This window comes from Theobroma umbraticum, unplaced genomic scaffold, assembly GCF_002168275.2.
Source record: "Theobroma umbraticum cultivar Fairchild unplaced genomic scaffold, ASM216827v3 scaffold_86.0, whole genome shotgun sequence".
Lineage (NCBI taxonomy): Eukaryota > Viridiplantae > Streptophyta > Magnoliopsida > Malvales > Malvaceae > Theobroma > Theobroma umbraticum.
Genome location: NW_018397263.1, coordinates 6,335,436 through 6,347,171, shown reverse-complemented (window position 1 = coordinate 6,347,171; position 11,736 = coordinate 6,335,436). Strand labels below are relative to the sequence as shown.

The window sequence follows — 11,736 nt, the reverse complement described above, 5'->3', positions numbered from 1 at the left end:
TTTCTTGGTTGTCGGGAGAGCTCTCCATATCTTCAAATGGAAATTTCTGGCTAATATCCACTTATTGCAATCACTCCTCCCCAGTGGAGTCACCAAAATGTAAAGGGTTCTTTTGATTAGGGAGAGAGGACGTGTTGCAATGAGTGAATTAGGATGTGCTAGAGGCGACAAAAAGGAAGACTAGAGCAGTCCTTGAAGCATAAGTGCTTCGGGTGGCAGGTGATGAAGGATGAGAAAAGTGGAGAAAGTGATGGATTACGATAATTGGGAAAAGCTAAAGAAAAAGAATATTTGTAGGAATCTAGAGAGAGCTTTCAGGGTACTCTTTTTACTAAGTCTAAAAAATATCCCTCTCCTTACCTCCCAACCTCCCATTTATACTGAATAATAGCACTTTCTTATGAGTAGTTAAAAGAGCACGTTTAATCATGAGAGAACGTACTTATCATGTAAGGGCAATTGAAGAACATTTTACGGGATATTAGAAGAATGACAATATAGTTGAGTAGTGGGTGTAAGTTTTAAGTAAATGGAATAGTGACATTTTATAGTGTGTCACATGTATTTTTAAGAAGTAAGGAAAGACAAAAGAGTCAAGCACATGTACTTCAAAGAAAGGATAAGAGGAAGTCCTCTTAACTATTTTTATATCTAAGCCACCAAGCCAAACTCTCTAGAACATCCCAAATGTGAAGATGACTCATGAACCCTACCACTTGTTCTGAGTTATTTTCACTTTTCTATACAAATAGTTGTTCCATGCTTGTAACGTCCCTGGGTGCTTCTGCACTTGAAACGCCTCTATGCGTTTCTGTACTTGGAACACTCTAGGTGTTTTTGTGCTTGGAACACCCCTAGGTGCTTCTGTACTTAGAACACCCCTAGGTGCTTCTGAACTTGGAACTCCCTGGGCGCTTCTGAGCTTAGAACGCCCTTGGGTGCTTCTATACTTGGAACAACCTAGGCGTTTCTGTGTTTGGAACACTCTAGGTGCTTCTATACTTGGAACGCCCCTGGGTGCTTCTGCACTTGGAACTCCCCTGAGTGCTTCTATACTTGGAACGCCCTTGGACGTTTCTGTGCTTGGAACCCCCCTAGGCGCTTCTATACTTGGAACGTCCCTGGGTGCTTCTGTAGTTGGAACGCCCCTGTGCATTTTGTACTTGGAACACCCTAGGCGTTTTTGTGCTTAAGGAACACCACTGTGCGCTTTTGTAATTGGAACACCCTAGGCGTTTCTGTACTTGAAACACTCCTAGGTGCTTCTATACTTGGAACGCCCGTGGGTGCTTTTGCGCTTGGAACTCCCTTGTACACTTCTATACTTGGAATGCCCTTGGGCGTTTCTGTGCTTGGAACACCCCTAGACGCTTCTATACTTAAATCGCCTCTAGGTGCTTCTATACTTGGAACGCCCGTGATGTAATTATTTTTGTAAAACCAGAATTGGACATCTACAATTATAAATATAGATATAAAAGAATTGTGATTATATGAGTGGAAGAAACCAAGAAATTGTGTAGTTTCTACTTATTATTAGTGTTTCGGATTACAACTATAATCAACAATGGGGCAATGCATTATGCACTTATACATCTCTTCCTAAGAAAAAGAAAGAGATCATGAGTACACTCTTCTTAAGAGAAAAAAAATTACACAAAAATAATTAAAGTTACAGATAAAGAGGGGTTGTTTTGGTATAAGAAGTTAAATTTTCATTCCCTAGTCTTCATGCTGAGGGGTTCAAAGTAAAGTGTCTCATGATAACAAGTCTCAACTTCTTCAGCAATCTAGGTATCTTCCTAGTTGAGGCATCCGCTACCCTGAATGGAAGCCAAAGCAACAGAACCTATGCTTTCTCCAGTTAGTCGACTTTTTCACATCATTTACACCATTTTCATGGAATCCATTCGCCTTGATGGAACTCAAAGCAACCTGGTTAGTCACAACTGGTATTGATACATTTTGCTGAGGTGTTGCCGGTGCTACTTTATTATGGTTAACTTCCCTTGAAAATGAATTTGATCCTGCAGACCTGCAGTACACCCCCAGATTAACTGGTAAACTCTTGGAGAATACTATTTGCAAGTGTAATTTATTTGACATAAAAAGAGGGGAAGGATAGGAAATGCAGAAGGAAGAGAGGGGGACTTTATTCCTTTCCATTTTTGTGTTGAAAATAGCATTCCCACTCCCCAGTCCCCTCAACTTGATTAAATAAGGATATGATATGGGTTTTAGACTTCAGGCATACACTCATAGGTATTAAAAAATTTATGAAAATATCATAACACGGTTACCTTGCGTTATTGATGTCACTGCAGTTCCTGGAGTCATGCAAAGTCCTCTCCGCAGCCTTTATGGAGGCGGTTTCAACACCAACCTGAACTTTTAAACAAACTTTGCCATCTGCAGCATAAGCCAAGTCCTGTACAGCACCCTCTTCGAAAGTTGGAGGTTCTTCATCAGAGAAACTAGAAGACCTGCTTTGGGCATTAAACCCATATTGCCGTACTATTGAAATGGCCTTCTCCAGTGTTCCTAGAGCTGCTTCCACCTCTGGACGAATATAAATCTTTTTTTTAGCATTTACACCATTTGAATCTGCAAATTCATAGGTTGAAGGTTGATTTACAGCCTCAACACCTTCCTCTAGGCATGTACTTTCTTCACTTTCTTCTTCCTCAATTTCACCAAAAGCTTTTCTCTTTGTATCTTGTGCTTTCCCCAGTGGTGTTTCACCAGCATGGTCATTAACATGAACCTTCTGTTCTATATCATGTGTGTCATCTCGTATGCCTTCAAATAAATGTTCATTAGGTAAAAGGTGGGCTTCACTTTTGAGCTCTTGTCCTTCCAGAACCTCACCTGATGCGTTACTGGAGTAAAGAGCTTCACGTATTAGAGTATACAGAGGGTCCCCCAGGGCCTTGCAGTAATCTTCATCATAATTAGACACACAAGCCACAGTCTGTAAGCATTGTAAACTGGAAGACGTGAGAGGATAATTGGTAAGATAGTTATAATCGGCACCACAAAATAATGTTCCCCCTGCAAAAGCCCTCAGCAATGGAAGCTTTTAAGATGAATAATCAGTTGGAACTGGGATCCATCTTTACCCGTCATTTCATTGCATACTTTGACAAGCCAAACAAGTTACTCTTTTTGGTAGAATATATATATTATAAAAAAAGTCTTAAACTGGATAGTTATGCGAAAGATATCCTGTCAGAAAAAGTCTGACCTTTTGATAAAGTCTGAAACCATTTCCAACGAGCTGCCTTGAGATAAAATTTATAAGTGATGGAGGGACAAAATCCAGCTTCATATCCATATTTGCTATTGTCCTACAAAATTAACAACATTTTAAGCTTTTGGAGGAGAAAAAGAAGAATAAGAAAGGAATATAACTTTTAAAAGGTTCTATGCACACAGTTTGTACAACCATAATCACTATTGTCCTTATTGTATCTACAGACAGTTTCTTTCTCCCTTTCTTGCCTCCTAATTTTCCCAACTGACTTCATGTGTCGGAAAGAAAATACTGTGTAATGCCTATTTGCAACTTAATGCCACATAAGACAAACTATAGGAAAAATGGTACAGCTGTTTGAAATAAATCCCCAACTCTATAAGATTGTAGCCATATGACAAAGCTCAACAAAAACTGGTAATGAAATACAGTTTACATCAATTGCCCTTGCAGAGCCACTTGTCCCTAATTCAAGTTCTACCCAACCAAATCTCCAATTAACTGGAATCATCAGAAGAGCAATATTTAGCCAATGCCAAATCCAAATTGTTTGAAGATCTCCATTTAATCTAGCTAGTCAAATTTTGGTAAATATGAAAAAGAAGCTCCTCAAATGCACAAGCTCTGTTAGATTTTAGATAACAGCAAGTGGCAGAGTTATAAAAATTGAAGGTGTCTGCTATCCTTGCAGGTAAAAGTCCTGAAGTGCTTGTACCAAGGACCTAAATTCCTTGACTCCTTTTCTCCTTGAAAAGAATACAGCATACAGCAACATCTATTGTCCTATTTTCATATTACAACTCAAAATATCACAACTCACCTAAAGTAGCTTCTTTCATTTGTCACCTTCTGCAAAGCAAAGCCTCCCACTAAGTCAATCCTTACAACGTCCTTTGCTTCAGGGATCCCTTCATTAGTAAATCCATGAGTTGCTTTATCAATGCTGCTCACATCTGAGATCTAAAAGCAAATACAGAAATAGATAGATGAATTTTCAGATACATTGGTAGAAAGCAAATTGCAAAGGAGATGAAATCATATTTAACTATTTCAAGTGACTACCGTGTTCACAAGAATGACAATCAGATCATCTTGAAAGTACTCAAAGAAAAAATAGTGTACTAAAGCCTCCCTAGCTGACAGTGGCCACGCAACCTTCACCCTTTCTTCCGAAAATACAAAAACAAATAAGCATTTTACAATTTCAGACATCAACATATAATTAAAAGAAGTTTAAAAAAAAAGGACCAGATAAACAAATTTAAGTAAACTGTGGTAGTTCTACGCTCAACAAACCTCACTAGAGATATCTGTTCACCAATTTGGACCTTTTGCAAACAGGTGGAACTAGTTACTTTGAAAGATGGAAAGCTAGACTGTGGCCACCTGGGAAAAAGTATAAGAAAATTATTGCCTAAAACGTACACAATTTGCATGTTATGCATCAAGTAACCCCCAGCCCCTACAAGAAGGGAAAATATAAGAAACAAAAAAAGGACCCAGCAACAGGAAAAGGTGGAAAGTAGACAAGGTTTCACACATGAAACTGCTTCCATCTGTTTGTGTACGTATAAACCTACACAGCCAGGGTCGCCAGGGCACATCGTCCTTGTTTCAGCATGCAGGAGGAAGGCCAAATTAAGTACAAAAGCTATGGTTTTGATGTATAGTCCATCATCCATCTGTGTCAAAGCCTTAAAACAATAGCATAAACTTTTGAAATTCTAGATTATGCCAATTACAAGAGTTAAAAACCAAAAGAGACATTTCAAGTGTAATGATATTGCTAGTGCACCAAGGTGGGGGATCAGATCCAAAAAAAAAATAACTATTGAGGTGTACAGATTTCTTTTGCAACAAGAACACACACAACACAGAATCATTGAAGCACAACATATTAATTCAACCGAGGATATAAAAAACGAATGAAAGAATGCATGCTACACAGTTTTACCACTAAAATATAGCATGTTAATTCTACATTGGAACCAAGATCAACAAGGGAAACAGTTCTCACCATTTCTTGTAGAGGGCTGACTCCCAAGAGATGCATAAACCTGCAGTGAATGTACAGCTCATTTAAAAGTTTCTTATACAATCATGACTGGTATTTAAAAATCTTAAATTAATTGCATAATCTTTGCCCATGATTAGGATAAAGTTAAAAACTAATCAACATATGAGCTGACTTACAAACATCCAAAGGCCCATCTACATAGCCTTCAACAAGTAATGTATGAAAGGGAGTGCCATGAGGTCCTTCACGGTACATAACACGGAACTCTTCATTATCATGCTTCAACTGTCAAAAAAAGTTGGCTATGCATTTTTGGTGAACAATTATCATGATTTAGAAGATAAAAGTTCATTCCACTCAGATAAGCTTATTAAAGCCATTGCTATAAGAGAACTATGGCAAATCTAGCTAATGGAGCATACTTTCCATTCACCATGTGATGTCTCACTGGATTTTGAAGCCTGATGATCATCGATAGAAGTACTCCTTAACATGTCAAGAAAATTTGATAGTTCCTGAGCCCTTTTGTCCAATAAATTTTCAATAAATTCTGTAGACCAAAAAGAAATTAGAAGAAAATGTTTGACATTATGTACCCAAAAAAAAAAAAAGAACTTTATATTTAGTAAGGTATGTGCATAGAGGGCTTTAAAGTGCACATATCATAGCCGCTTAAATGGATAAACTGTACAAGTGGGAGAAATATTCTAACCCTCTTTCTCATGTTGTGCATCTCGTAAAATCTGATTCTTGACAAGGGTTTTAAGTGTCTCTGAATTGGTCAGTTCAGCAGACGCCAGTGTCTTGTCTAGCCTCTCTCTGTATTGAGAGATCGCCCTTTTCCTTTCCATATTTACATCTGCAAGCAAACAACATACAGCTCCCTCTCAAACACCCAAAGCACCAACCAACCTTGCAATGAAAAATCAACTTTGTTCAGATCTTCACAGACTTTACAACTTTAAGCACACGTATGTTTAATAGTAAATGATCAGCAAAACACTTGATAATAGCTCAAACAGAAAAATCATGAGCAAAATTGGTTTCTATTATAAGATCCAAGAGTTCAAAGTCTTGTGCAGAAAATGCAACAGTGAAAGGCAATGGCCATTAAGTTCATCCGTTAAGATCTTCGTTTGACTGTACAATTAGACAGCCTCATTTACAAAAGATTAACCTCTCTACGCAAATAAGACCAAAGACAAACTAAATTAAAGGAAACCATCTATTCAAATAGAGCAAAACTTTTGGGGCCACGGATTGTAGAGGAATAAAATACAAACAGAGCAGAAAACCATAGAAAAGTCCCCCATGTTAATTCAACGAACTAAACGTTGAGCTAGCTCCATATCCAAAACATTCGTGTCCCCAACTTCATAAGATCAACAAAATGAAAGGTAAAAAGAAAAACGAAAAACAAAAACCTTACAAGGTAAAAGAAAAAGAAACCCAAAAGAAGACCAAAAACCAAATTATACATAACAAAATCATCTCTTCACCAATATTCTTAGCCAAAGCAGAAAAGAGACATGGAAATAAAAGCAAGCAATCAAAGAAGTTTAAACTTACGTGAAGCTCTGAGAAAATCAAACCAAAATTTGTTCTCCAAGGAAAATTGCACGAAGAACCCAGACAGAATCAGAAAAGAGAAGTCCCAGCAACCCAAAATGCTGCAGATCTCAATGAAAAAATTCACTTCCTTCAAAGCTCTAACAAATCTCTATATCTTGATCATGTAACAAAAAGAAGAGACAAAAGCCCGCTTGATTCTAGACCGCCTAGACGCAAAATGAACATGGGCATTTCATCTCGGGTATAACGAACAGACGACACTCAGCAGAATCACCAAGAAAATCAAAATCACAGCCTTTTTTTTAGCTAAAAATGATAAGAAAATAATCAAAACTTTGTTAAAGTGAGAGAACAATGTGATTTGTTTATAAATACTATTATTATTTAAGTTATCCATGAGGTCTGGACGGGTCGACTCTGGAAACGTGCAGGGTTTTAGGACAATTAGGAAGGGGGGTCCCACCAGTGATGAGCCACTTAAACCTTTACCACCCACCGTCTAACTACTTGTTGTTCAGTTGATTAGATTACCTTCGGTTAGGATAAATTTGACTGGCGGTGAAAATAACGTAGACTGGTTTTTTACCGCCATCCAACGTGTCATCTGCGTTGTCCTTCACCTAAGCAGTTGCTGGAATTTATTGGACAAAGACAGTTCAGGTCCACACGACACCTGTCATATTGTTTCATTCTACTTTTGTATTTTTTATATATTTTATTTGAATTTTTCAATATTCTTTTTTGTAAAATTATTTGATTATTCTGCACATAAAAGTCGGCAACAAGAATAATACAACCCCACACCGGACCGACAAAGTTCTTACGCGATAAGAACAATGTTGAATGAATTGATAAATTTTGAAAATATAGTCATTTGAATAGGTTAATTAAATATATTAAAAAATTTCTTTTTTATTTTTTCATATCATCGTTCTTTTTATTTTCCTTAAATTTGATCCAATAATAATAATATATATTTATATATTTAAAATTCGAATTTAAATTTTTTTTCAAAATAAAAAATATTATTGATATTTCTAAAATCAAAATATTTAACTCAACAAAACATCACGGAAAACCAAAAAAAAATCTTGCCTCCATTAAGATCCTAATACTCTTACAATTATTTATGACAATTAGAGACGAACAAAATTAATACAGACCAATTATTCACTTAAATTAAATGTGATTTGAGTCAAATGGTTCGGTTTAATTGGTTCATTGGATCAATTGATTTAAAATATTTAATCCAATTGGTATTTTAGTAGGTTCTCGGTTTTAAAATTTTTAGACTAATCCTCCCAAAAAACTAAATTAATTATATATATATATATATGATAATATATATAATTTTTTTATATATTAAGAAGAATTGATAATAAACTTATTTAAAATATATTAGAGTATTATACGTATGTATAAAAATCATAATTATAGTAATATAATATTAATTATATATATTTATTTATTTATAAATCTGTATAAATATGAAATTACAAGTTATATGTTTTAAATGATATAAGTTATATCCTAATTTTATAATATATAATAGTAAATATCCTACATATTAATATGTTACACCTTAATAATGCTTTGTAATATAAAATATTATGAATATATATATATAATTGTATACATATATTATATATACATATATTTAATTTATACATAAGTATTATTATAATTTATAATCAACTTTATTTATATAATTATATTTAATAACTTTATTAGTTATTATCTTAGATTTTATAACATATTGTTTATAATTAGTTATTATTTATACAAACTTTGATATAAAACATTATAACATATAAGTTATGTCGTTGATTTCATATATGTATATATATATATATATAATAAAGTCATATATTATATAAATATTTAATTTATACATAAGTATTACTATAATTTATAATAAATTTTATTTATATGATTATATAAAATATTTTAACATATAATTTGTATCATTAATTATATATATAATAATTTAATATTATATATATTTAATTTATACATAACTATTACTATAACTTATAATAAACTTTATTTATATGATTACACTTAATAAGTTTATTAGCTATCACCTTAGATTTTATAACATATTGTTTATAATTAGTTATTATTTATACAAACTTTGATATAAATTATTATAACATATAAGTTATATCATTATTTTCATATATATATATATATATAATCCTAGACGAAGTTTATAAATTTTAATATTATAATTTGTAAAAAAACGATAATAAAATTTTGATTTATTGGTCCAAAATCAGACTAGCCAAACCAATTTCATGTTTGATCGGTTTGATTTTTTTAAAAAATTTAGTTAGCTTTGGTCAGTTTTTTAAAAATGATTGGTTTATTTGGTCCTTAGGTATGATGGACCAAACCACCCAATCCACCAATTTACTCACCTGTAATGATAATATTAATTAAATAAGAAAAGTAAAAATTTAAAATTCTTTGTATTATGCCCGCATTGAAATTGAAAAAAAAACATTTATATTACATTTTATAATTATTTGAAGGAATAAAGATATAATTACAATAAAAAGTTATTTATTTTATACATAATATGATATAATATATAAATATGAATAAAATATGATTTTTATAATCAAGATTTTTTTTTATATGGGATCACCAAAGCTTGGCGTGAGTAATCGTCTAGGGTTCCCACGTACCCTCTTGGATCAATGGATCAAAGACAATTCCACAATGGAGACCATAGCTCCATTGAGATCCTATGATTATATTATGAAAGTAGATCAAACTTTTAGCTTTTTGTATTTTACCTTGATTAAAATAGAAAAATTAAAATAAAATATATGACATTTTTATAAATATTTTAAAAAATAAAGATATAATTACAATAAAAAAAGTTACTTATTTTACGAAATAATATGATATAATATGTAAATATAATAAAATAAGATTTAATAAACTATTTGTTTACTGATGTGGGAATCACCAAAGCTCGGGCAGTGTAATGATCCATAATTCAAATATTATGAGATCGAATATTTTGTTTTTGTGAATTTTTGTCTTAAACATTTATTTTCTAGTTTCAAATTTGAGTTTTGAATTAATTTTAAACTACTTATCATTATATACAAAATAAACTAAATATTTGGGACTTAAACCCATAAAAAATGTCATTTTAAAGATCTCTAATTCTTAACTTAAAAGAAATATTTCAAAGATTTATATCCATTATAAATAAATAAATAACTGCTAAAAATACTTTTAAAAAATAATAAATAAATTATAATGTGAATTGTAATATGGGTGTATGAATTTTCTTACCGTTTTTATGAATTTGGCATACTATTTGATTGAAATTTACATTTATAACAATAGACTCTTATTGTTTTAATTAATAATTTCTTTAAGGTCTATATTGGACCACTATTCAAAAGAAAAAAAGGTCTATATTGGACCATATGGATATGGCTAGTCCTAGGCGCCGATCCTATGAAGGCATAGAACAGGTAATGGTCCACCGTCCGCACTTTTCTTTTCGGTCAAAAGGATATTTCTGTTATGAAATAAAAATTTACATGGTCAAACCACTTTCTCCTTTCAAAGCTTTAAGATATTTAAGTAAGTAATTATTATTATTTTATTTTATAATTTTGATAGCGCTAAAATGACATGAAATTTAAAAAATAATTATTATTATATTAATAAAAAATAAAAATTTAAACATACCGTCATTCATAATCATTTTAAGAGTTTTAATACAAATAAAACTAAAAGATAAGTAATCAAAAAAATAATATTATTTTTACCAAGTAATGTAGTTATCACGATGATACCTCTTTTTTATCTAACCTATAAACATCACAAAAAGAGCAAAGAACTTGAGCCATTCAAATGCTTACCTTTCAATGATTGCACAAACAATTGCACTTGAACCTTCACAACGAGGAATGTGATTGTCCTCTCCTCGCAATCACTCTCTTCCTAGTCGAATCACAAAGTTGAAAAATTATTTTTCAAGTCATTCAAGAAAATATACTTCTAAGCTTCCTTATTAGCTTTTTTATGACTAAAAACATAACTTATCTGTTTCATTTGTATTTTGAGGAGTAACTAAAAAGTGATATTTATATTTAGGTTAATGAACTTCTTAAATTGCAAATATGGCCTCAATATTATGATCTCTAATAATATTGACTCAACACTTAATTAAATCTTTTTAATTAAGTTATTTTAAATTAAAATTTAATTTAATTTACTTTATTTGTTTGCAATTAAGAATTTAATATTATAATTAATTATAATATTAGTTTTATACTTAATTAAACTATTTTAATTAAGTCCTTAAAAGTTAAAAACCTAGTATATTATTTAAGTCTAACTTAAATCATTACACTCCTAATTTAAGTCTAACTTTATTCAATTAGACTTATAACCCATTATAATTAAAGTTTTATTGATTAAGGAAAACATCTAGTCATTCAACATGAATGATATTGTTGCATGATTGGAATTAAGTTTTAACCAATCTCAAATAGCTGTAGGGTTCATCTCGACTTATAGTTGGTAATTGTGATAGGTATTTATTTACTATTTGAATTTTTTTTATATTGATAAAATAATTTGGTGTATTCAAAGAAATAGTATTAAAAAATATTTTTGAAAAAAAAATTGTCAATTTTGAAGGAGATAGAAAAAGAAAATTCTGTAGTACACTTATATAACAATTGTAATATGTTATCTTTACATAAAAAAAGGAATTTTTATTGCAATTTGTGTTTAACTGTAATTATATTTAATTTATTATATATATTAGATCTCTTCAATTGAACATAAATATTGAATAATACCCACTGAGATTGGTGAAAGATGCGCTTACCTCCCATACCCTTTGTTAATTATTTTT

At 31.7% G+C, this 11,736-nt stretch overlaps 1 protein-coding gene across 2 annotated transcripts; it reads right to left on the bottom strand.

Annotated features, from left to right (window-relative positions):
• Positions 1–1,504: 1,504 nt before the first annotated feature.
• Positions 1,505–7,223, bottom strand: LOC110420299 (polyketide cyclase/dehydrase/lipid transport superfamily protein). 2 transcript variants are annotated; one of them, XM_021433561.2, is made up of 11 exons: positions 6,840–7,223; positions 5,983–6,182; positions 5,693–5,820; positions 5,447–5,555; positions 5,271–5,310; positions 4,550–4,639; positions 4,316–4,415; positions 4,074–4,213; positions 3,245–3,347; positions 2,301–2,971; positions 1,505–2,035 (listed from the first exon to the last, which is right to left on the bottom strand). In XM_021433561.2, exons 2-11 carry the CDS (start codon positions 6,119–6,121, stop codon positions 1,819–1,821), a joined length of 1,737 nt encoding a protein of 578 aa, XP_021289236.1. In that variant the 5' UTR covers positions 6,122–6,182; positions 6,840–7,223; the 3' UTR covers positions 1,505–1,818. The 2 variants fall into 2 exon arrangements, with proteins under 2 accessions (XP_021289236.1, XP_021289237.1); XM_021433562.2 differs by having other exon boundaries at positions 5,983–6,129; positions 6,840–6,982.
• Positions 7,224–11,736: the final 4,513 nt, after the last annotated feature.

Bases quoted from the DNA above. Each gene is read 5' to 3' on its own strand.
- LOC110420299 (XM_021433561.2), bottom strand. From the start codon at position 6,121: ATGGAAAGGAAAAGGGCGATCTCTCAATACAGAGAGAGGCTAGACAAG. The intron at 5,311-5,446 runs GTAAGTCAGCTC...CATTCACTGCAG, and splicing joins AGATGGGCCTTTGGATGTTT to GTTTATGCATCTCTTGGGAG. The intron at 4,640-5,270 runs GTGAGAACTGTT...ACTTTTTCCCAG, and splicing joins TCAGCCCTCTACAAGAAATG to GTGGCCACAGTCTAGCTTTC.